Raw genomic sequence first — 25732 nt, 5'->3', positions numbered from 1 at the left:
CAGAATTGCAGCACAGAAGACGTTCTTCTTTCACAGAGGCTTAGATCTGCCGTGTGTATTCTTGTTTACTTGCTCTTCCAGACAAACATTTGTTCACATTTTTTAATAACAACAGGCTAGGATGCACACTAGATTAAAGAGCCCAGCTGATAATGGATTCTTAAGGCCGGTGCAGTTTTGATGTTCTCCAGAAATGTACACTTCCCAACCCAAAGAGTCTCACACACTAGTATTTCAGTGGACTGCCTTTAGCTGTGATGTGGCACTGTTTCAACAAACTTAGGGAGTGTTAGAGGATTTGGACCACTGTGTAAAGTCTTTTGCAGCACATCCCAAAGGATTCTCAGACGGGTTCAGTTCTGAACTCTGATGATCGATTCATGTGCAAAAATTATGTCTCATGCTCCCATGTGAACCCAATGAATCCTGGCATTGTCATCTTGGCCTATGCCCGTACTACCAAAACAAGACAAGAAAACAAACAAACAAAAAAAAACACTGATGCAAAATGTAAGCAGTGTATTCAAATAATCAGCTGACCAATAGAAGCAACCCAAGAATCATAAAACTGACCTCACAACCTCAGTAGGCACTAGGCACGCCCGTGATGTGCGTCTAGAATCCATGCTTTACATTGCCAAGCAAACTGACAGCTACACAGCTGTTTAGTCCCAATCTCTTGGGTTCTCTTCATATTTTGCATTTAGAAATGATCTTATTTTCACTAATAAACATAGTAATACTAAACACAGTAATCTCAAACCACTTTCCTTATAGATTTATTCCTGACCACACCTGACACTTTAATTGAACACTTCATAACGTAGCATCAGTAGTTTCTGCTTCTTTTGCTTGATGCAAAATAATGTAACCTTTCTGAAACATCTTTTCCACGATCCCGGGACATGTCTTCTGACATGTTTTAAGCAATTATCCATTGGAAGACTGTTTGCATTTGCTTCCTTAAATTAAGTAGCCTTTTTGGCTAAATTGTGTATTTCACAAACTAGTTAGAAACTTGGGCTCGTGTCAAAATGACCACATCCACAAAAATATGACTACTTGACATTTCCTAACAAGAAGGCTATGGACATACAAACCTCCAGTATCCCAATATGACGGGCTAATATCAGCTAATAATATAGGCCACTGAATAAAGCCAAACTAAGTTGATTGTATTGTAAAACTAGAACTCGTGTGCATAACCTTTCCTCCAATTCTTGGAAGGGTGGGCTGTTCCAGAACAACAGCATATTTAGCTTTCAGGCTCAACATAACTTAAACTAGACACCACTATCTCTTTGTTTTCTTTAATGAAAACTTTAATTACCCATGAGAATTTCTTCTTCTATGTCATCTTTGTTGCCTGAGCAAGCATGAGATATTTAACAACACAGATTCCCAACTGGATCCGGTTATTTCCACGGGGGATTATAGACATTCGGATGCCACAAAGATTTTTTTTTTGGGCCCTATAAGATGAGATGAGATTAAATTTTAATGATTCCTAAGGGGAGGTTGAGCTGTTACAGGAGCAAACACTAATAAGTCACTGAAAAACAAACAAGGCGTAAAGAGAGGAGAATAAAGAAAAAATGAAGCTGCAGGCAACTCAGTGACAACTGCAGCATGTGTGACGAAATGTAAACATGTATTACAAAAATATAAGAGTTTAAATCAAATGCAGAAAGTACTAGTACTGCTGCTTTCCTGAGGGATCTAATGATTAAATAAAAAAGCCCAAATTATTCTGTTTAATGATAAAAGATGAAAAAGATCCAAGATTTCTCTCGTTTTGTTCAACAGAAGCAACAACACTTCAATTCAGCTCACTCTAACTTTTGCTAAAAACTGCTAAAACTATCCTGCAACAATGTCAGTATACAAAAAAATGTATTAGTGTCATGTTGTCAACCAGCACAATGTCAAAAATCAGTCCTATCATGTTAGGACACTGGTGACACAATCCAGAAGAGTTCATTGTGACTATACAAGGATCTGCCCACAGTGTTCTTCATATTGTGTAGGTAGTAGGGGTGGGGGGGAAAATCGATACTGTGTAGTATCGTGATATTTTGTTTGCTAATAATGTATCGATACAGGGACAGCAGAAATCGATATTTTGTTACAAAAAAAAGGTTGTGGAATGGAACATGCTCTGACTTCAGAGCATTTTGATCCTTTTTCTGAGCAAGAATCCTGACATTCCTTCACTGTCCAAATGTGTTTAACTTTTTTTTTTTGGCAGCAATAAACATGACAGTTTACTTATTTTAATTTAAGACATGTTTTATTTTAATTAAGTTTAAAACTTTTTTATTTAATGTAAAATTATATTTTGTTTTAATTTACTTTCAAATTCTTCAGTTGCTGAAGGGGCTGCATAGTTTTCATAAATTTCAAAGTTCAGAATAGCTATAATTGTACCAGATGGTTGCATTCAGTTAAGTTGGACTAGACTGTAATACAAACCGTTCAGTTTGTCAACAATAAAACTGACTGAAATGAGAGACTGAGTGTGAGACTTTGATATTAGATAAAATGAATATTGATAAAGTTTACCTTTATGGACAGAATCTGAAGATCGCAAAATATTTTAAAAAAATTGCAATAATATCGTATCGTGCGTTAAGTATTGTGATAATATCGTATCGTGGGATGTATGGTGATTCCCACCTCTAGTAGGTAGCTCCCTTTTCGCCTGCTAAACAACCGCTTCCCCATTGTGTCCTTTAAAGATGTCCTATAGTGACTGGCACCGACACATGAGCAGCAGATCCAGTCGTGCAGGGTGTAAAGTGGGAGGGTCAATGGATCAGACTTGTTTTTCCAGCACATCCCAGGGATGCTTGATCAGAATGAGATCTGGGGAATTTGAAGGCCATTTCAACACCCTGAACTCTTTGTCATGGATCTCAAACATTCCTGCTGAAGACTAAGGATTGTATGTAGCATGTTTGCAAGTTTAGGTAGGTGTAACAGTCACATCAGTGCCACAGCTGCTTCCACTGGCTTGTGTTCTTTCTATTATCTTTTGCCATCTTTCCCCCAACATGCACCTAGCCACAGAGACAAGGTAAAAGCGGAAGTCTGATGTGTTTTAGCAACCAGCAGTAGAGTTTTCAGAACTTTGGTTTAGACTCCCTTCAGGTCTTGTGGCATCATTGAGTCATGCTCAGTTCTCCTGTTTTGGTAAGTACTAATCATTGCTTACTGGGAACACATGACATAATGTGTTGGAGATGCTCTAATCTAGTTGTCTTGTCACTACCTTGACAAAGTCACTCACTTTAGTTTCCAAGTTCAGCACATCAACTTCAAGAACTCTTCACTTGTTGGTTAATAGTGATTATCGTGGCCAGTGTTGGGAAGGTTACTTTTAAAATGTATTCCATTACAGATTACATGCCCCAAAATGTATTCTGTAACGTATTCCGTTTCTACTTTGGCAGCTTCTTACTCGATGAGAGTAACGTATTCTGAATACTTTGGATTACTTAATATATTATCATGCTGTTTACAACTACGTGAATGTACTATTGCTGTGATTTATTACCGTTACCGAACCATAGTAAAGGGACCTCTGGCTAATACGTGGGGTTCGTGTCGGGCTCGTAGCCGAAAAAAAGCTTTACTTTGTTGTCTGGGTCAACTTTTCTTGCAAGAGACAGAGAGAGGCGTTGAAAGGCTGCTCCAACGGAACTTATTGTTTCGGAGGAAAACACAAACACAGCGTACAGTCTTAATAGCTTACTTACACCTGGGCTCGTCAGGCACTCTTCTTGGCTGCAGTGGTTATTATTATATTTACATGCTTCCAGCTCCTGTTTTTGCTCGATGACAACTCGTACTTTTCCTTTTTCTCCCTCCCTCGCTCACAGACACATAACGGGTATGACAGTCCATTCTCCCTGCAGCACGGACTACACTGCCTATGATGCTACATTCTTTAGAGCATTCTTTAGAACATCTGCGGTACATGTATTCCGTTACTCCCCAACACTGATCGTGGCTCATAGGTGCACACACAAGATTATTCGCTAATGCATACATTTCTCCTGTAAACCTTAAAATCCTTCATTTTCACTCATAAATCAATCCACAGACACGCAAAAACAAGTTTGGAGCAGCAGGTGGTTGCGGCTTTGGTGGTCACAGCCAGAGCTCTGTGCCTGCCTCACCTTCCTCAGCAGAAAATAGAAGGTAGAGGATGCTTTGTAAAATTAAAAGCAATTAGAGGAGTCACTATACAGCATCACCCATCTTTTGTTCCACTGGGACAACTAAAAATGTGTATGATATAATGTTTAACACTTGAGTATCATACTATTGCTCACATTTTACTACCTCAAAAACACAGATGTCAGTTTTGTTACGTCATAGGTTACATCACCAAGATGCTACTGACACATTTTAGCCAGAAGCCCAGAAGTATTGAGGTTTTAAACCCATCCCTAATGGCAGAGCATGAGTAAAAGCCATGACTCCCTCGAGTTCCTGCAGCATCTCCCCTCCACCCTTCTCTCTCTCCCTCTCTCACAACCAAAGATTCTTCTACACATTTACACCACTGCAGGACCCACTGGGAGTGTGGCCGGCAGAGTGTGGTTTATGTCTGTAAAAATAGCTCTCGCCATCAATAGAACACTCTCAGGCTTAAACTAGGCCTTGACATCATTTCTTTATAAACACAGGGATGATGCAGAGAAAGAAAGGAACATACTGATAAGAGAGAGAGAGGGAGACAGCATACACTCCTCACAGGGTGTCCTGCTTCAAGGAAGTGTTTCTACTTTGGCAGCTTCTGCAAGTTCCCATTTGTATGTTTTACTAAGAACAGGAAAGAAACCGTCCAGTAAACAGATAACTTGTAGGTACACACTAAGATTAGAATGAGCTAAAAATGTCTGCTCTCTCATAAAACTGCCTTGTGCAGGAGACGAATTAAAGAAAATGAGAAATTTAGTGCAGTAAAAAGGATACATTGGCTCTTAAAAAAATGTAATAACCCCAAATGAGTACTTTCCTCGAGGTGCAGCTCAATCTGCATAATGTCTAGAGGGGCTTTGGTGGATCCTTTTTCATGTGCTTTAGCTCAGGTATTTTGTTAGGCTGTCTAGAGGATACTCTGCAGGCATAGCAGCTCTTCTTTGGGCTTGTTCTGTGCCCTTCAAATGGCATATTTTCTTTATCTAAAATCATCCTGTAGTAGATCTGCTTTAATGTTTACTTACAGTCATAGTTCTGCTCCATCACCCCTAAAGAAAACTTAACTTGGGAAATTATGTCACTATCAGTGAGAGAGCAGATGTCCATAAACATCATCAAGATTCACTTTGATGATATCTCCACTATGCATCAGGCTTGAATACGCCTATTTAATGACATGGTAACACAGATGGAGACCAGTTCATTTATGCTGGGGGACTTTAACATATCCCTACTGATTACTGGAGAAGGGAAATTCCTTCTCTCCAACCCTACCCATTCTAAGGAGACATGGGTAGCCACTGTGTGGTGCCCAGGGATTAATTCCAGCTGTAAGCCAGTGCGCTTCAATCAAGGACACTGTGACAGGAGAATTATCCTAGCATGTCATTTCTTTAGAAAGAGCGAGAGCACTAAATCATCTTCACATGCATTAAGGCTTACGTACCTACTAACTGATGCATGATTTGAGAACCCACTTCAGCTTTATGCAAATTATGTGTTCACAAAGACAACCCTTTGAGGTTTGATTTTTATCATCTTTAGCAAAATATTTGTGTGTTTTGAAAAAGATAGCTCAACCAGTTCCTCAGTGTAATAAAATGCCTGATAAATTGTTGATATCATTAGCCTATGGGTAGGTACACTTCCCCCCCCCCCCAATCTTTGCTGTGAATGTTTAAATTATATATTGTCCGCAGAAAAGAACAGTAGCATCAGCCGTGTTATTAAAGTGGAGTTTGTCAGCTGATAATTATTTATTCAGGACAAAGAGTAGCAGATCACTTTACATCTTCTTGCCACTATAAATGTAATCACGCTGATAATCACAGAGCCATTGTTTCTTACATTAGCACAAAAAATATGCTGTCAAAACAGCAAATCTTTAGAAAATGCTTCCATCCATCCATTCGCTTCCGCTTATCCTTTTCAGGGTTGCGGGGGGCGCTGGAACCTATCCCAGCTGTCATAGGGCGAGACAGGGGTACACCCTGGACAGGTCGCCAGTCTGTCGCAGGGCTAACACACAGGGACAGACATCCATTCGCGCTCACATTAATTAGACGGTGGGAGGAAGCCGGAGTACCCGGAGGGAACCCACGCAAACACGGGGAGAACATACAAAGTCCACACAGGCAGACCCCGGCCTGATGGTGGAATTGAACTCAGGACCTTCTTGCTGTGCAGCAACAGTGCTAACCACTGTGCCACCGTGCTGCTATAAAGTGCAGTTATAAAGTGTTTTGCTGTGTTAACGGGGAGAGGATATTTTCAGGTGTGGATACATCATGAGTAGAAAGAAAGAGGGCTGTAAGAAAAGTGTACACCCCTGCAGGCCCGAAAGGAAGAGACAAAAGACAGCAGAGAGAAGCAAGATTTAAAATAATAATAATAAAATAATTGAGTAATAAGATGGAGGAAAAATGTATAAGACTGAATGACAAAGAATAAGAGAAAAGAAATCTGTATTTATGAATGCGGCAGATAAAGTGTGTGTATGTGTTTGAAATAAATTCCCTGCATTTGCATAAAGGACTGTTTGTTCTCAAAGAGAAGGAGATGAAAAATGTAACAGTTCTACTTTAACTAGCCTTGGGTTGTGGTGTGTTCAATGCCATGTCGTGTTGCAGAGCATTGCAAAGTGTTGCAAAATGATCTATAAATACAGCTCCTCCTCCAGTAGGAGCAGCAGCCAAACAGAAGTTAACTTTGGTAAAGTGGAGGCTGTTTGTAACTTTGGGCTGATGGGGAGCTACACTGTAACAAAATACTGGGATATTATTTCTTTTTTTTCTTTTTAAATATGTTTTCTGTGTGTTTTGTGTGTTCACAGTGTTCTCCAACAAGCCACCTCTCGCCTGGCGTGAACGCCTGTGTGGGCTTGTTAACTAATCTGTGTTGAGGACGAGGTAAAGCAGGTGAAAACTAAAACGCAGAGTCGACCAGTTGCAAACATCCTTAATGAAAAACAGGCCGGAACAATTTAACGATATAAGGAGATAAACTGAAAAAATAAATAAATAAATGTCAGACAAATGTCCTACCTGCGAATGCGGGGAGGTTTTGGAGGTGGAGTGTCCCATGTATCATCCGATAATTGGTTGCTTGCTTTGTCAGGACTGCTTTCATCCTGGACACACACACAAGAGTAACAAAATAGTTGGACACGACATTTGTGAAAAGTGGAAAATAAGGGAAACCCTCTTATTTTCCCTTCCTGTCATATTTAGATGCTGGAAAGCAACTACAATCATCCCTACTTTTAGTTAATCAATATATTTAATTTTTTGTATACCTGTTTGCATATTTACATGAAAGATGAAGCTTATTTTTCATCAAGGCCTCTGGACTAACCCTCTTTCTTCTCACCTAAATGTTCCTGAAGCAGAGGTAACAAGTTGCTACAAAGTTGCTTCACCAAACGATGAAAGACTTATTCTGAAAGAAGCCCTCCCCCAAACAACAATTTTTCTCTCTCTTCCTCTCAGCTCTCATCTTTCCTCTTCTCCCCTGTGACTCATTAGTTTGACTCCCTCCCCACTCTGATAATGAGAAGATGACAGGCCAACTTCAGTTGTCAAACTCATGACATAGGGGCAAACCGGGCCATTTGAACGCTCTAGTCTGCCGAGGAACTAAATTCTGATCTAAGAAAAGAGGGCAGGAACACAGCTTCTTTAGCTCCGTATGTCCACGTATGTTGTGAGAACCGATCTAGTGGGACGGTTTCCTGTGAACAAAGGCGGGCGTGAGCGTGCGGAGAAACATGTGGGATGCGTGTATGTGGAGGCTTATTGTTCCCAATGCCACAGAGATCACCTATGTGGGTGTTTTAGTCACCAACAATGGCTGACTGGACATGAGTCAATGCATGTATGGACTGAGTCAGTACAGCACAGCAATACTGATGTGCTGTTTGTGCGTGCAGCGTTCTTCTTGGACTTGCAACTAAGTGAGATAACAACAGGGTCACGATCAGCAGCTATAGACTTGTGCTGCAGTTTATGTCACGCTTGGTGCAAACCACACCTTATCCTTAAATGATTAATAGCATAAATTTTAAAACAAGGGAAGTAGTGATACAGTTTGTCCACATTTTAGAGCCGCTCAAAGATATATTGAGCTCCACTTTACAAAGTATGTCAGCAGATTCTTTTCTAATGTCAAAAACAGTTGTGTCCGTCTGTGTGACCGTGTCTTGCGAGGGTCGCCCTTTCCCAACGGATGTGTTTTTCTATTCTCAGACTCAGAGTGCATTATGGGAGAGAAGTGATGTCACCAAAGCTTCCTAAGCAGGAAGTGAGCTTCTGGATTACTGCCAGCACACTGGCTCTGTATCCCCCCCTCCCCCCACACCTCCCACAGTCTTAAGATTTGCCAGTCTTAAAAGCTCTCTCATTGATTCCCATTTCCACCATGTCTATGTTTTCACAGGTCAGGTGGAGCACTCATTTCTTGATGTTACCTCACCTGATGCTGCTTTGCATCATTTTAATTTCTCTTTAGGATTAAAAGGCTGTGAAATGGCACCACCTCAACACAGCTAGCACCTAAAGCTTCCCATCTTCTTCAGGCAGAAACGTTTGACACAGAAACTGGTTGCATTACTTCAGAGGCCACTGGTGTAAAATGCCGATGGGTATTTGTATAGCATGTTGCATATGCTGCACTTAAACTTGCATTTGTGAGCTTGTTTCTCTTAAAAAGCAACTGAAGCAAACATGCCTCAGAAAGAGGCAGCAGATTTATGGTCTGGTATTTTATCTGCTCACAATACATTTATTATTACTTGCAATTATTCTTCACTTACAGTAACAGCAGTTTCTGTTTATATCACTTAATGTGCTCTACTGATTTCAGCCTCTTACAGTGAAGCTTGTGCAGTCCTTCTATGGTCTAGCTCTCTAAATATAGAGCAGCTTGTAGTCTCTTTAAGGCTGCTTGATGGGATGACAGGAAGAATCTATAGTTAAATGATAATTTGTGTTCCAAAACGAGATTAGAGCGTGAATATTTAAAAACACAAAGTTTTGGTGTCTTTCAAGTTTGGGAAATAATATTTGTCCCTCTTTTTTTGTGTTGTTTTGTTCTTTAGGCTGGGTATATGCTGTGCACTGTCCTAAATGAAAGGTCATTGTGAAAAAAACTGGTGGCATCGGGTCATATCAAAGTGTCCATATCTATGAGCCATCCATTCCCAGTTGTAGCAGCCCTATTCAAACTTGAGGACGAAACACAGAAGAAGAAATTCTCATACAGTCTACATACATCAAGCTTTAGTTTCAGTTTATTAGACCTACGTTGTACAGTGTCATTTGCAACAAACTTTGATCATATGAGAAAAATTTTTTTGGCCATGGGAGGAGGACCAGAGACAATTCAGGACACTTTGTATAGAGCGCTTGTGTATTTGGGGGCAATAGAGGATAATGTAAAGCAATTTAAAATGAGGTCAGTGGTAAGTGACAGAGCAAAGCGCTTCCAGTTGTTTTTAAATAGCTGAAATTGTCTGCAGTCCTCAGAGTACTCTGTACAGAGATATCTCTCGTTTTAAGCACAATCACAATGACTCTTCTTTTTCTGTCTGTAAACAAAAGTTTTCTTTAGACCTCTCCACACCATCTTCTCCCCTGTGACTAATTATCTGTATTTTTTTCCCCTCCACTCCCAGTAAGTTACTCAGCGACATCCTGTCTTGCTTTAACACTACAGAGCATGCACAGTGTGTGTGTGTGTGTGTGTGTCATACCATGCCATCATGGATCTGTGTGCTGGTGGGACTCTCCAGCTGCTGTAGCTGTTTCTCAAACAGTTGAGCGATGGCTCTATGAACCAGTTCATACTGCTCCTATAGATAGAAAGAAAACAGACACATGATGAGGCAGGAGGGAGAGAAAAAAAAACTGGTGCATGAAGAAAGAGATAAGGGTTAAATGCACAAGATGTGAGAGGAAAGAGAGAAGTAGAGGAGGGGGAAAAAACAAGTTTCAGCAAATCAATATCAAATCAAATATACTTTCCACTCTATCAAAACAGATTTCATTAGTTACAAGCTTCCTACAGGATGGCGGTCTGAGACTTTGAACTCAAACCTGTGTCAGCGTTTGGCAAATCAATTCTGTAATTCAATTAACCGAGCTCATTTTCACTCCTGGGAGAGAAAAAGAAACAGCTCGGACTAAAGGTACAAATTTGACTCTATGTCAAAGTGCAAAATGCCTCCTGGCGAAAATCACACATTAACTACAGGAAGTAAACATGAAAACACACCCATGTTAAAAATTGTGGCAAAACAACCTCAACCAGTTACACGCAGCGATGGGAACGCGAGACAATGAAAGAACCTTTTCAACCAGGTATGTAGCAAAACGAGATGAGAATGAAGGGGCGACCTTTAGCAGGAAATAAGCTTATTATTACAGCTGTGCATTCGAACATTATACCCTTAAAAGAACAGAAGGTTAACAATATCTCTTTTCCAAATCTTGCAGAAATACAGTTTAACACTTCAGTTATATGATAACATGCCTTTTTCTTTTTTTTTAATTACAATGAAGGAAATGAAAATCTACTTGGCAGCCATTACCACACATACATTACAGCCAGGCGATCAAGGTTCACATCAACATTAAACAAACTTTATCCTGCAGACACAGAACAAACTGTGTGGTGTCTGTCTGATTGAACCCATGTGACAACGGAGCAGAAGACTGTCCAAAGAATTCCCACTGAGGGAGTGTTCGTGCTGAATTTAATTACCTCCTGCCTGCGGCACTCTACCTAAGTGCCACTTCTCATCTAAACCGAACAGATTATTTCCCACGACCGAGTATTAGGGCCACATTAAGAAAAATATTTAAAAATTGTGTGCATTTTGAGAAAAAAGTCAAAATGTGGAGATTACAGTTGCCAATGCCACGGCTCATATACATTCTACAAAACGCCTTGTGTAGACGAGTCAGTGAAACTAACTGATCAGCTGTCCTATTGCCTCTTGTGATTCCACTAGTATCCTTTCACCTGCCCATTTCATTTTGGACAAATCTGGCCAAGTCCTCCAACTTTGTGTTTGCTTTTTTTTTTCTTCAGTGTTCTTTTACTTATCACACCACTGTGTTTATGTGCTAAAAGAGAAATTACTTCCTTTTAAATGAAACCAAGTACGATCTCGCTAACTCAGCGACACAAGGCATTTTGTAGAGGGTATAGCAGCCGTGGCAGTTTGTCTTGAAACACCTGTAATCTCCATATTTTGACTTTATTTTCAAAATGTAAATGTTTTTCTTTAAGTGGCTCTAATACTCCTACATAATTTCCAGTAACGAGAACACATCTAATACAGAAAAACCCTATATATAAAAAGGGTGTTATATATGACGACGTCTCAAGTTCGTGACCTCAGGGCCATGGTTGTGCGTGGCAGCAGTAAAGCTTCTGAGGACTGATTAGCATTTCTGTGCTGGTATGGAACAAGTAAATAAATGATCGCTCTGCATAAACATCCGTTTCATTAATTTACATCTGTAATGAAAGCTAAGGCAACAAACCTTGGTTTGAACAGCCGAGTGTCGCTGTGTCCTCATCTCTTGGATCAACCGGAATACATTAAAATCTTCTGGAATTTTCTTTACAACGTTAAAGAGAATTAAAAGAAATGTTAAAATCGATCTAATGTGTACATTTGCACAGGTAAGTGTGTGTTGACATACCCCGGCTTTGAGGAGGTTCCATGTGTAGTCAATAGCACAGATAGCTCCTGTCCTCCCACAGCCTGCACTGTGATTAGTGGAAACACACACATATACACAAATAAGCTTTTGTTGTATCGGTGCACTAGATAACTAGATTTCTATTACTGAGAAGCATCTGCTCTTTTTGTATGTTGTTTGCATGTGTGTAATAACACCTCATCCAGACAGGAAGGAGACAGGAGCCTCACAGAAGCACACACACACACACACACACACACACACACACACAAAAAAAAAAAATCATAAAAAGTGATCTCACGCTGTCAGCAAGCATTCTGCTACTATAAAGAGTACCGTTTCTCCACACAAACAGCGCACATCAACCCACACAAAGCATCTTAACAGATGCAGAGATGCAGCTTTAAGTCCTGCTGTGTAACAGAGGAACCAGGAAATGTCCTCAGGCTGCTCATTATAGCTCATTACACACACATGGAGACGAGTGTGTGCATTGTGTGTACACCCATGCATGTGCGCAGCAGAAAGCTAGAAACTGTGGGCTTGTAATTATTCTGCTTTTGTTTACACTCAAGTTGATAACTTTACCATTTAAGCTTCTTACTGTACTATACTGATAATATTTACATTTGTAGCCTAGAACTTTCTGTCAAGTCTCCAGCTTCAGTAAATTGGGTAAAACCTGCTTTGTTTAAGGCAATTAAGCATTTTACATGAATCCATTTTTAGAAATTTCATATATTTCACATATTAGCTGAATTTCACCAAAACAACAAAAACATTAAAACTCAATTTCAGCTAAGAGTAGATGCATGCATAACTACCTGCAGTGTACACATATTGGGACATCATTGTTCTCTTGGTATTCTCTCATCAGCCCAATCATATCCAAAATGGAATCAAATGATGAGGGGACGTCATGATCTGGCCAGTTCATATAATGGAACTGCGTTATCCTACGGGATTCCTGCAGGAAAACAAACGTTGATAACTGAGTGGAGAGTCAGATGAAAGCTGGTTCAGTGGTGAAGGAGTGAAACTATGATATGCCATGAACAATGTTGCCAAACTGAATCTTTAAAAAAAAAAAAAAACTTTATTGACACACAGTTTAAGTATAATCCCACCCCATGGACCTCCAACTTGTACACAAAGGAAATCGTTTTTCACACTAACCCAAACAGCTCTCTCCAGATGCATCTGTAGTCTGCAGTATTCAAGCCTGAAGACGGTGCATCAGATCTGGAGCATGACCAGTTGTTTTATTTTTGTTTGGATGTTTTTAAAAAAAAAAAAAAAATCCCTCACACACACAAAAAAAACCCCTAAACAAACAAATAGAAAAAAAACAAGAGTGCAGCGTGACTGTCTGACTGTCTATGCAGACCTGTCAGGATATTGCACTGCAACAGCCTGAGACGTCTGAAGGATGTTTGTGGTCATTCAGCACAAACGGGAATTTTTTAATGCACCAATCGTCCTGCGTGCAACATTTGGCTCCTGGTCAAATGGCTCCTTTTTCCTCAAACTCAAATTTAAAGGTTGGCGTTTAGATGCATGCAAGCAGTTGAAGGGGGACTTTGGGTTTATGGCTGCAAAAAGAAAGCCTAATTGTATTTGTTGGAAAACATGTGGATATGAAGTTTATTTGTAGGCAATCTTGTCGCTATTGTGATAGGCTGTAGCGTTATCTGAAAGTTAACACTTACTTTAGACTGGTTTCTTGATAAACTACATTAGGTATTAATGAAGAGGTCTCGAGAGAAAGCACTTACATTTTCATACTGTGCTGTCAAAGTCCTGATGAAGTAGTCTGTTCTGGCCTGCTCCGATTCCTAGAAAACAAAAACATGTGAGAAAAGAGGCAGTCCCAAAACGCAGACCTGCTACGTGCACTCGTCTCACACTCTCTCACACACACACACACACACACACACACACACACACACACACACACACACACACACACACACACACAGAGCTGTATCATCACAGATTTGTCTACTTACATAGGAGATTCTGAAAGGGCCAAAGCTCATAGGCTGCTCCCCCTGCATCGGGAAATACCGCTCACACTTTTTCTAACCAGAGAAGAAAAGTTAGCTTTGGCTGAGAACAAAATACGAGACAGACACCACAGCTTCCTGTGAACACACACTTTCAGATTCAAAATAAACAATTAATGTGACATGTAGAACATAGATGGTGACAAATATAAGTGACTAATTATGTGCTTACTATAGCCATACGTGCAAGCAATATAGAGCTCAAAATAAGTGATCAGTGTGAATTCACATCGTCTCTTTCCACAAACATTTTTTTTTATTAGAAAAAAGAAAAGCAGTTGTGATTTTACATGTGCAAAAATGTGCACACTTACTCTTCCCATCTCAAACTCTCGACAAGCCATCACAATAACCTGCGAAGACACAAAAAGGAAGGATTACAATATAAACATTTAAGCTCTCAAAACTAAAAACGCAGATTTTTATTCATTCCTGCGTGCTTAGATTTAAAAGAGTTAGAGAAACTAAGCAGAGCATCCTTCACGTTTGATCGCACATTTCCATGCAGCTGCATTTCAGGTCATTCCTTTGATCCTACAGGAGTAATTATCAAAGCTGCAGACTCATCCCTCTTCATAGCACTAGTTAAACCTAATCATAGCCCTCCTCCCTCTTCTCATCTTTGTCCATCTGGTTACAGCATAAGCACTCTCCATCTGCCTCTTAATTCCTGACGACACAATTAAATATTTATTTTGAGTATCTTCATTATTACAGTCTTACTTCGTACACTTAATTTATTTAACCGCCACTAATGTCAACATTTTTTCTCCAATTTGTGTGATGACGCAAACCTTTTGTTCTTCCAAATCTGCACTCTTGGAAAGAGTAAGTGCTCATTTAAAAGAAAACAAATAAACAAAAAAAGGAGAATTACATTTTACATTAAAAAAAAGAAAAAAAAAGTCTTCTGTTAGCTGCGGCTAGTTCTTGCAGCATTTTGCAAAAACACATTAGGTAATAAACCCTCTCTTCCTCTTCAGCCACCCTGCTAACAAAAGATCCCCCGGCAGCACAGCAGTTTTTATGCTTTTTGTGGCTAGCTTGCCAAATACTTGCACTGTTAAGGTGCCATTTCCAGCTCTTGCAGCACCACCTCTCCCTTGCTATTGTGCTCTTCTAGTGGTCACTCGCAGTACTGCAACAAAACAGTCAACGCAACACCCCGAAGCGTTTTTCCCCCCCTCATAGAGCTCGATTACTAAAAAGACATCTTTAAACTATTGAACTGAACTGCTTTACCATTCCCGTTATAGAATATAACCTAACCTTAACCTTATATATTGTAACCCTTACAGAGCCTAGAAAGGTTTGTTTCGAGCAAGCCGACTCGCTCAGAGACTAGTATAGCATCATAATCGACAGTACTATTTACTGATTTAAGAATCCAACATTCTGATATATCAGCTGATATTTTGTATTTATGTGTGACATGTGTAGTTATTTTTTTGCTTGTTTATGCTCTGCTCAGACAACTTCGCCCTCTGGTGGACAAACTTCAACAAGAAGGTTGAAGGGTGTTTCTTTGATCTCTTCATCACTTTTTAAAATATTTTATTTATTATATATTATAAATACCATTATTTATAAATTGGCAAATAACCAGGTTCTAGTTTTAAAGACTTTTTAATTCCATTTAAATCCTCAGTAGATAAAAGTTTACATTGCTGAAATTGGATCAAATCACTGCAAAGAAGCCAATAATCAGATATCCAGTCTATTAATGAAGACGGGAAGAAAAAACCCCCATCAAGTGCATCCAAACTGTACATCAGACTTTTCCTGCTCTCTTTACCTTCAACGTTTTAGCTCAAAAACAGCACTTAGATACACGATTCAATTGTTCACAATGAGAAAAACAAAAAAAATATCCCCATCCATTGACTTCCAGTCTTCTAGTAAGGAAAACTCACAGCAACATTGTATTCCCAGATCATCCTCCAGAAGTCGATGACAGTGTTCGGCAGTGGACCCTGAGTTGCAATATAGGCCTCTGGGCCATCCATACCCTGAAAGCAGAGAAAACATGTTCACCGATCAATTATATTAACACATTCAGCGAGGATTAATCACATGACTCAGTACACTATAAGAACTTTTCCACTAAACTGTAAACAACATGCCAGAGAACATGGTAAAGTAACCTGACATTTACCTTAATGAAGTTAGCATTGATGTAATCTGTGTCCTGATTGGTTGTTTTTAGCTTCAGCTTCACTCTACTGTGATCAACTGGGGAGGAAATGGAAAGAAATATTTTCTCTATTAAAACATTTTCTTCTTATTGAAACAAAAATAAACAAAAAATGAATGAGGATATAAGTGGGAACAAGTAAAATATGTGATATAATGGACACAGTATTATCCTCCATTTTTATGTACAGTGCGTGTGTGTGCATACACATCTGTCACAGATGAACCAGTTTTTCCTTTGCCTTGTCAGCAACCCATTCACTAAAAGCCTTAATGAATGAATGGACAGAGGAGAAAAGCAGGATAAAGGTATAAAAAGTAGGACAGATGTTGGATCACGTAAGCTTCCCCCGAGGTTATTATTAAGTACCGCAAGACCTCTGTGTAGGAAACCATTGCATGACCTACGGCAGCTGTAGCTGCTATAAATGGATCTCTAAATATACTTTGTTATTTCCTAAATTTCATTCATTTAACCAAGTAGTTAGAATAAAACCCTCAAAGTAAACACGAGCAGGTGACAATATCTAAAAAGATATTTGACATTTGTTGGGGCTGTTACCAGCTTTAACTGAACACCGTTTTCTCTGGTGTACAGTGACCTTTAAAGCTGAGCTGATATGTGCATGACGCTTATAAGCTGCTCGTCATGCAGGGAGCAAAGTTTCATATAGATTATATTGTCAGGCAACACTTCTGATCAAAACGCCAAGTGAAAGCAGGTGCGTTTATTGCTGTGAATCAACTACAGTCATGAAAAAGATGCAGAATGATAAGCTAGTGCAGCACATTTGGCCTTGATCTATGCATATATGTGCGCATACATAAAGGCCAGATGTGCATTTTGATAAACAAGATGCCAACCGGAAGGAGTAAAGCAAAAATCGTCCACAGATATTTTTACCTACTCATAGGCAGCACACAACCACCAAAACCTACAACAATGCTAAACATTATGCTCCATTTAAATCCTTGTTTATAGCAGCATTGTAGCGTAGCAAGGAGGCACATTAATGCAAAGGCCAGGTGTGACCAAAAAGTTCCCATAAAAATCAAAAGTTAATTTCTTGTGCACCTCCAATTCTCCTCCCACTTTTCAGAGTTAACTAGGTAAGTAGCATCTGAAGGTTTGGGCATACCAAATTACCAGAATTTGCCCATTTTGTCCCCTTTGTCCTCCCCATGTCTTCTTAGTATGAAGAAGCCTTGTCTATTAATTTTTGATTGAATACATTGAAAGTTGGAAAAAAAAAAAAAACAAGAGAAATTTGAACTAACTAAATCACGTGGAAGCTATGAGATAAATTATGCCACTCTAAGCTAAAGAAAAAAAGTTGGCATCTTTACATACCAACCCCAACTTTTATCCTGTTTTCTTAAAAGAAAGTGGATAAATCAGCAGTGGCTCCATTCACCGAGTTGCCAGTATAACATACAAGAAAGGTACATCGAAAAGTAACATGGTCATAAATTTTTATTAGTTTCACCTGTTTCTGATAAGTTCAAATGTGTCCTGTGGGAAAGAATCTTTCATCTGTGGAACATGACTTACATGGCAGTATATCTTTATATCTGTTCTTCTTCACATTCTCCTCTCTCTCCCCTATGTTGGTCGGGTAGATCTTCTCTGTCCGGTATTTGGTAGATAACCGTCGTAACCGCTAAAAACAAACAAGAGAACAGGACATAGACTGTAAAACACTGCTTTTCTCTTTAGCAGTTAGACATTTACCATGTGAAGTGGTTAAAAGTATAAACTGGTCTTCAAATAGAAGAACTCAAACATTGATTATTGTATTATTATATGATAAGACAGCAGGGTCAATCAGTGATACAAGTCAGACACAAATCAGCCTATCAACATCAGTATCACTCAAGAGAGAAAACTGGTGAGCTCGAATGAGAAAGCAAGCACTAGACAACAGCGCTAAAACCCCCAACACAAAACAAAAAAAATAGAACTTACAGATGATGGTTAATAGACAGTGTTCAGTGCTCCCAACATACTCTTTCTTTAGACTGTCAACCGGGGTATATACCCGGCAACTCATTTCAGCATTTTCATTTTTAGTTTTTATCTGTCTGAGAGAAGACCACCCACAATTCACATATTCGTGGGAAATAACCTCGCTCTTGTTGTGAAAGTTTAATTGTTGATAACCAGCCCACATTCCAGATCAAGGCACCAAAAACTGGTTTGCTAGCACGTTGCCTGTAGATCGTATGGAAGATGCTGAACTGTCTGCCAATGCTTGCCTTCTACCTGCCTACTAATACTAACCAGGCCTTCAAAGTAAAAAAGTCTCGATTTAACGCTGCAATCAACACATTTCATTCTTATTCTGAAGGCCACCCGTCACGTGTCACACTTTTCACATTCTCACCACCACTTGACGAGTAGTTGCCAAGTCACTGAGGACAAGTCTGCATTTTTCATGCAAACTACAGGCAACGGCAGCAACCACAGCAATTGCAAAGAGGTTCTCAGTGTACCAGCATTTCTCTTTGTGACCAATTTTACATAGTGACTGCGAGTTCCCCAGGTGTTCACCAGTAATGATCAAGGCACATACTTTTCCAAAGAAGGGATTCGTGAGATTCCCGTGGTTGCCGGTAGGTAGCATAACAACAGCAGTGGCTGCAATGACTTTAGACATGCTCGCAAAAGTATGGGTCGACTATCGTAGGACATATACCATGCGTCCAGAGGGGTACACATCAAGCACTTGTAAACACTGCAATATATTCAGCCACATATTTTAACCTTTACTGCAAGCTTTTAGGTCCACAACTTGTTTCCGTCAGCTCCACTCCAAGCCCGAGTGCGTGCAAGGAGCTGAAAAGGTTGGATCCGTGCATCCTTGTTCATTTAAGAAAGCATGTTTGCCTCCTTTCGTTGCATCCACTCGCGCCAGACGGAAACTAAATCGGTGGGAAACATGTTTCACTTCAGTGTTTGTCTTAGCTTAGATACAAGCAGGTTATTCCCATTTATAAACACAGAAATGCTATTTTATCAGTCCTTCTATGCTGACATCACTATTAATACCATTACACCACAGTCTAACACACGAACTCCCAGTCCTCTCTGTGTGACAGTGCATAAAGTTAAGTGTGTCCAAATCTAATAGTGGCTGACACTGATGAAGACACACTCAGTTAATGGGAAATGGGAAGAGCACAAGTACGTGGGTCTCTTGTGTGACAGCAGGCCAGAGCTTAGCTAGCTGTCCTTGAACACTGCAGGCAAGGATGAGGATATCTTTACAAAAGGAGAACACTATATTTTCTTCTGTTTACTCGTGTAACTACAGTCATTATGTGTTGGGCTTCGGGCGTTTACAAAATGAAGGTGACCTACACTCAACACCGAAAGCGCCATTTGTGGCCACAGAAGACTGAGCTAAAAAAAAAAAAAAAAAAGCAGCTTAATACACTATAAAATGACTTTTCAATGAGTCTCTTTATTGTCAAGACAACTGCTACTGTGATAGAAAATGACATCAGGAAGAGGAAAAAATTTTAATTTAAAGAACCACATTTTATTAAGCCTATTCTGAATCCTTTGTTTTTTTTTAATCTTCATTCTGGTCTTGAGTTTAACAGTGAAAGTCTAAAGAAACTTCAAAAGCACAGCAAAACTTTTGTACCATTATAAAACTCTTGCTGCTGAAGTTAGATAGCATTCGCATGGTGTCACTCTCAAGGGCCTTAAAAAAAAGAAGATATTTCTGAAGTCTGTTTAATCTCTTTCCTCTTGGTTATTCAGACATTGAGGAAATTAGGAATCTCTCTCTCTCTAAGTCTGAGAAAGTCGGCGTGGGCGTTCAGGCTTCTGGAGCCTCGTGTGAAAAATGGTCCCACCTCTTCTCTCTGGCTTTCCTCCTGTTACTGTAGCACGGCACTGCACACCCCAACTCCTTGTGTTTCTTCCTCGTTTCACTTTTGTAACAACTACAGTGCTAGTGGACATATTAGCATTGAATAAATGTGACATTTCAACAAAAAAAAAAAAAAGACTATACTTGATTTTTCAAAATCTACAATGCTTACAGAAGTATTAGATAGTGGTTTCTGTGCATCAGTTTTTTTCTTCACTCGTAAATAATTAAAGCATTTCTGACTTCCAGAAAGTTGTCTTTTGAATCTTTTTATATTTTCTGAGCACAGCACACAAGAATCCCCCCAATGACATGATCAGTTTTTCAAAATTTAATTTTACGAACTGACGGAGAGAAAAGGAGCGCGAAACAGAGACCGTGGGCGGCAACACAGCTGTGCATGTGTGTGAGAGTGTGTGTGTGTGTGTGGTAATAGCGTTAGAGCTCCTCTGGCCTCATGTGAATTACATTTGCAACAGAGGTCTGCTTCTGTGTTGGGCCACAGCCCGGGCAGACATGCACACAAACACACTCTCACATAGACACATACACAAAACGAGTAGAGAAGTCAGGCAGTAATGATGATAAGTAGCTTCCCTTTGTAGCCCCTTTTGTTTCATTTACAGGAAACCCGGGGAATCAAATTCATTTTCCCCATTAAATCCTGTGGATTTAGACATTCGGTGGCACCTGGCGTACAGATTTTTGCCCCCTTAATCACCCATTTTAATCTTTAATGACAGAATATATTATCTGCCAGTTAGGACAAACCAAGCAGTAACAGCAGCTACACTCAAAATTTCTGCAAAATTAACTCTAGGGCAGGGGTGTGCAGCATAAGGCCTAAGGGCCAGAATCAGCCTGACACAGACTCAATATCGGCCCACTGTATGACTTTGGAAAATGTATTTTTTAGGTGGATAGTTCTGGTATCTTCTGTTTTACAGTTACAAGACAGTCTGGGCAATGAGCTACTTACTCTATAAGCCCAGGGAGACAAGCTGATAGATTTTTTTAATTTACTACAGCAGTATTTCTTTATCATGTAGAAAAACAGATGTAATGTTGAAATTACAAGTCTTCTTTTTCTTTAAATATATCTGAGGGATAGAATGTGTAGTTAAACTTTGAGTTTTTACTCCAGTGAATAGCTTTGCATCGTTCACAGTTCGATGTAACTCAATCTTATTCTGTGAGATGATAAAAGGTCCTTAGTTCACTCACTGTCTACCATGCTGCTATAAGGCAACCCTATCGTTAAGCAATCTTCTTATGATAGACACAAAAAAGGTGTTTTTTGGACAGCAAGTGGGCGGGGCTTCTTGATTAGATTTTAAGGATACCTGTTCAATGACATAACGCAGAGCCAAAAGTAGTAAAACCTGCCTGAAACTAAGTGTCAAGAGCAATCTGAAACTTGAGCTTTTAGCTAACAAGGATTAGCAACACACAAATGTACTATAATAACAATCATAAACATTTGTAACTGATACGTTTTAGTATCCCAGGTTTCACACAGTCACTGATAACAAATCTGTAAATTATACTGATGTTCTTAAATATAATTAAAAGCATGTATGCAAAACCAGTAGTTCTAAGTCATGAATTCACCATAGAGCGCTATCTTCAGCATCACTGACAGCGCCTTTATTTATCACTTGTTAATCTGCTGATAGAGCAGGGCTGACTTGTCTGTGGAGTGTCACTTACAACAATTACAGGAATGGCAACTAGGAACTGCTTCCAAATTGTCTACTCCATCAAAATATATGCCTTTAAATGTATCAGTTCCTTTAATCAACGCTAGCATATTTTCTGAGAAGTTGTGCAACAATGGATGTAAACTCAGCATGGCCTTTTTTTTTTTCCTGTCTTGACCACAGAGACAACTGCAAAGGAATTAATGAAACAACCAACAAAAGATCAACCCTATAAAGGCACTTGTTTCAATATCAGTCCTTAGTTATAATTACTAATATTATTACCAGTTAAAACCACTTGTTTAATTGAAAGCCTATGTGATTTAAGGTAGAGTAAAAAGATACCTCTATAATATTAGAAGATTAGATGAAGAAAATGTTAACAGTACTCCAATCAGTCCTGTGAAAAGCTGAGCTCACACCCGCACGGCTTCCATAGTAATTAAGAGGTTAAGTAGCAGCTATGTGTTGCTAATCAAATATACCTGATTAATTGACAAACTTGTCAATTAAGGCAAAAGTTTCATTTGCAGTTTGTAGGTCTGGGGCATTCTGGTGGGTTAACATCTTGCCACAATCTTCTTAGGAGGAGATGTTCCAGAAAATTCCCCACAAGATTAGACAATGCTCAGAGAAATTGGAAAAAACAAAACAAACAAACAAAAAGCCCCAAGTGCTACATCTCACACTCACACTCTGCAGGCCTCGATTAGCTTGTTAAATGTTGAAGTTCACCCCAGTATAATTAAAAACAGCTTGAACAAGAATAGCTTGTTCGGAAGGGTTGAAAAGGGGAAGTCTCTTCTTATTATAAAAACAAAACGAAACATAGCAACACAGTTTAGGTTTGCAAAGTTGCATCTGAACAAACCACAAGACTCCTGGAACAATGACCTTTTACAGACCAGACCAAAGTGGAGATGTTTGGTCATACTGCGCAGCACCATGTTTGGTAAAAACCAAACAGCATATCTGCACAAACAACTCATACCAACTATAGAGCACGGCGGTGGAGGGGAGATGATTTGGGCTTATTTTTCCAGCCACAGGACGTGCGCACCTCGCAGTCACACTGTCGACCGTGAACTCCTCTGTAAACTATTCTAGAGTCTAGACTGAGAACACCAGTTCAAAAGCAACAAATCTACAACAGAACGGCTGACGAAGAAAAGAATCAGGATGTTTCAATGGTCCAGTCAAAGTCAAGACTTCAACCTGACTGAAATGCTGTGGTGGGACCTTAAGAGAGCTGTGCATAAATAAATGGCTGTAAACCTCAATGAACTACAACACAGTAAAAAAGCGTGAGCCAAACTTCTTCCACCAATGATGTGAGACACTCATAAAATCATATGATTATTGTTTCAATCAATTTCAATCAAAAGGCAATTTGTGCAAAATATTTAAGCTCAGAAAACGGAGTAAGCTGAAAAAAACAAAAACAAAACAACTCTTGAGCTTTTTGTTTCTTTTACACATAAACTACAGATGTGGCAGTTTAGGAAATTTCAAAACAGCCATAACTCTCCATGATTTATGTTTACTGTGAGAGATATGTGTTTGCACCGTTTACATATTTCTTTTGTCGTTCAAACTAAGCATGTTTCTTTCACTGTCATTTATCACTCAGTATCATTACAGATTAACAAAAAAAATACTGCTTTACCTTTACTTGTCCTAAATTTTATTTCCAATTATTCTTACATAAAACACAGAGATACACCAAAGCATGTGTGTCCTCTCACAAATAATTTCAATGTCTGAAGAATTGAAGAGTGTGACGTTTATAAAACAAACTAACAAGAGAAGTGAAGTGTAAGAAAATTCGAGTGAAAAAAAGAGGAGATCAGAGCTTGCGTATTTCAGATAAAGGAGAAAAAGTGATCTGAGGTCAAATATAAAAAGAAAGCGGAGGCAGCAGGAAAAGATGGGGGGAGAAAGGGGAAGCAAAGGACAAGGAGAGAGTCGAGGCTTTCAAGAGGCTCATGATAACTAAGCTAATGGGTTCTTTTATTGTTGTGTCCGACGTTTATTCACAAGCTCCCGTTGTACTCCGTCGCTTCATACTAGCGTCTGTTCTGAATGGAGAAGGTGGGGGCGAAGAAAAGTAAATATCCCTGTTTCTATTGGGATTCAAGTGCACTCCTCTATTCAAGTCTTGTTTGTTATCTAGCAGACGGTGGATGTATCGTTTCTGCCAAAGAGCACCTCTGGGTGGGAGAAATTAAGCAGGAAAAAATAAATAAAGAGAATTTTGATTTATTGTAACAGTAATAAATATAAATTCAACAGAGAATAATCCATTTACTACCACATTTAAAGAAATGAGAACCAGGATTCAGCGCTATTTGATATATCCCTTAAAATGAATCAGCTGTTAAATAAACTTCATGCAAACTTAAGAGTTTCAGCAGTTCTGTACTGATTTCATCCCAGCTGATCACAACAATGACTGGTGGCAATTTTAAACCAAGAAATACAACTGCCTATAACTCTTCTACCCTCAGGAAAGATGTCAGCACAATGAAAAACACAGGTACCCAACACCACAGGAAACTGCTGTGTTCTCGGAAAAACTTGTGACAGGTCCTGTGGTTTTCACACCCTTAAAGTCATCACATCATTCTCGTGTACAAAGTTGAAATTTTAAAATCACGTAATGCTTTCAATACATTTCTGTTTTAGCTTCTGCCTTTTTCTTAAAAAAAAAAAAAATTAAAATAAATTGATCACCTACTATGACATTTACGTGCTCTGATTGTTTAGGCGCCACTCACCAAGAGGTGCCAGCTAGCAAAACCTTCACCTGCAGATGTTCGAAGAACAGTAATTTTATAGCAATCTACTTTAGTGGGATTGCCATGAAAAATAACAGTAGTAGACTTCTCAAAAGCTCGAGATGCATGGAAACGTGTGTTTCCTCTTGCAGCCAACAACAGAACATCTGATGTACTTTGGTTTACAGTTAGAAAAGCACCTCTGGCCTTGAAGTGCCACATTGTTGTTTGTTAAACTAATTGGGGATGAAGCACATCTGTTAAGAAATGATGTAGATCAGTCACATGAGAAAAGAGCACTGCAAATGGGGCAATTCAGCTGCATTTCAAAGTAATTAAACAGTAATTGCACCTCTTGAATCGAAGTTATTAGTTTGCACTCTAATCACATGTTTATTGTTTCATTTTAAATTTACTGTGGTGGTGTACAGAGGCAAAAATTGCGTCAGTGTCCACACACTTATGGCCCTAACCACCAAAAAATAAATTATCCCCCCCAAACCACTTATACAGGAAAGAAAACCACAGGCAGAATACATGTGAGTAATATGAACAATTTCTAGGCAAGACCACATTGAAACCACTGGATGGTTGTGGCTCTGACTGCAAATGGATGTATCTTGAAACCTTACCTAACAAAAGCTCATTAGCATTTATTTGAAGACAACTGTCGAATTACTCCAATATCTACAGGGCTCCAATTTCCTCCATTTTATCATGTTCTTTTGGTGCAATAAAATAAACTTCAGAGCAATAAATTTTTTTTTTCTTTTTTTGCACATTTATCATTGTTACCATACTACTCATTATTTTTCTAGTTTTCCCAGCATTCACATGTCTCCCGTTGCTCAGTTTCCTTACGTACTCTGTTTCTACCTTCTGTTACCGGTAATGTCCGTTTCTATCACTTTCTTATTTCCCATCAGTCTGAGAAGTTAAACAGTGTGAATGAGCTGGCCAATTTCCTGTGAACGCTTGACTTCCACTGCCATGCACACGCAGGGCGGTGCCCCCAGCAGCCCAGGGCTGACTTCACAGACCCTCTTGAGGGTGTGACTGAATCACATGTGCTCAGAGACACATTTCTTCACAATGACTTGGCCTAAATGGCTTAAAGATGCCAGGGCAGTTACTGGGATGAGAAGCAGACTGAGGAAGTATAAATATTAAGAAAATGATTAGGGCTGAACGATTATG

The 25732-nt window shown here is 39.3% G+C and overlaps 1 protein-coding gene across 7 annotated transcripts in view; it reads right to left on the bottom strand.

Moving 5' to 3' along the window:
- The window catches only part of LOC308399048 (tyrosine-protein phosphatase non-receptor type 12-like), a 56807-nt gene that overhangs the window by 12953 nt on the left and 18122 nt on the right, over positions 1–25732 (bottom strand). For all 7 annotated transcript variants that reach the window (XR_013972065.1, XR_013972066.1, XM_080885992.1 and 4 more), the window contains exons 2-12: positions 17730–17838; positions 16140–16216; positions 15898–15993; positions 14299–14337; positions 13928–13999; positions 13694–13753; positions 12743–12885; positions 11919–11985; positions 11757–11834; positions 9959–10057; positions 7254–7339 (exon numbers count right to left, since the gene is read on the bottom strand). Coding sequence is in view for 5 of the 7 variants with exons in the window: in XM_080885992.1 (XP_080742118.1) it covers positions 7254–7339; positions 9959–10057; positions 11757–11834; positions 11919–11985; positions 12743–12885; positions 13694–13753; positions 13928–13999; positions 14299–14337; positions 15898–15993; positions 16140–16216; positions 17730–17838 (926 nt within the window). In the remaining 2 variants the exon portion in view is untranslated. The remainder of the gene's footprint in view (positions 1–7253; positions 7340–9958; positions 10058–11756; positions 11835–11918; positions 11986–12742; positions 12886–13693; positions 13754–13927; positions 14000–14298; positions 14338–15897; positions 15994–16139; positions 16217–17729; positions 17839–25732) is intronic.

The sequence above is a fragment of the Rhamphochromis sp. 'chilingali' genome, assembly GCF_963969265.1.
Source record: "Rhamphochromis sp. 'chilingali' genome assembly, chromosome: 7".
NCBI lineage: Eukaryota > Metazoa > Chordata > Actinopteri > Cichliformes > Cichlidae > Rhamphochromis > Rhamphochromis sp. 'chilingali'.
Note: the sequence above shows the minus strand (reverse complement) of the source record. Positions and strands in the feature narration are given on the sequence as shown.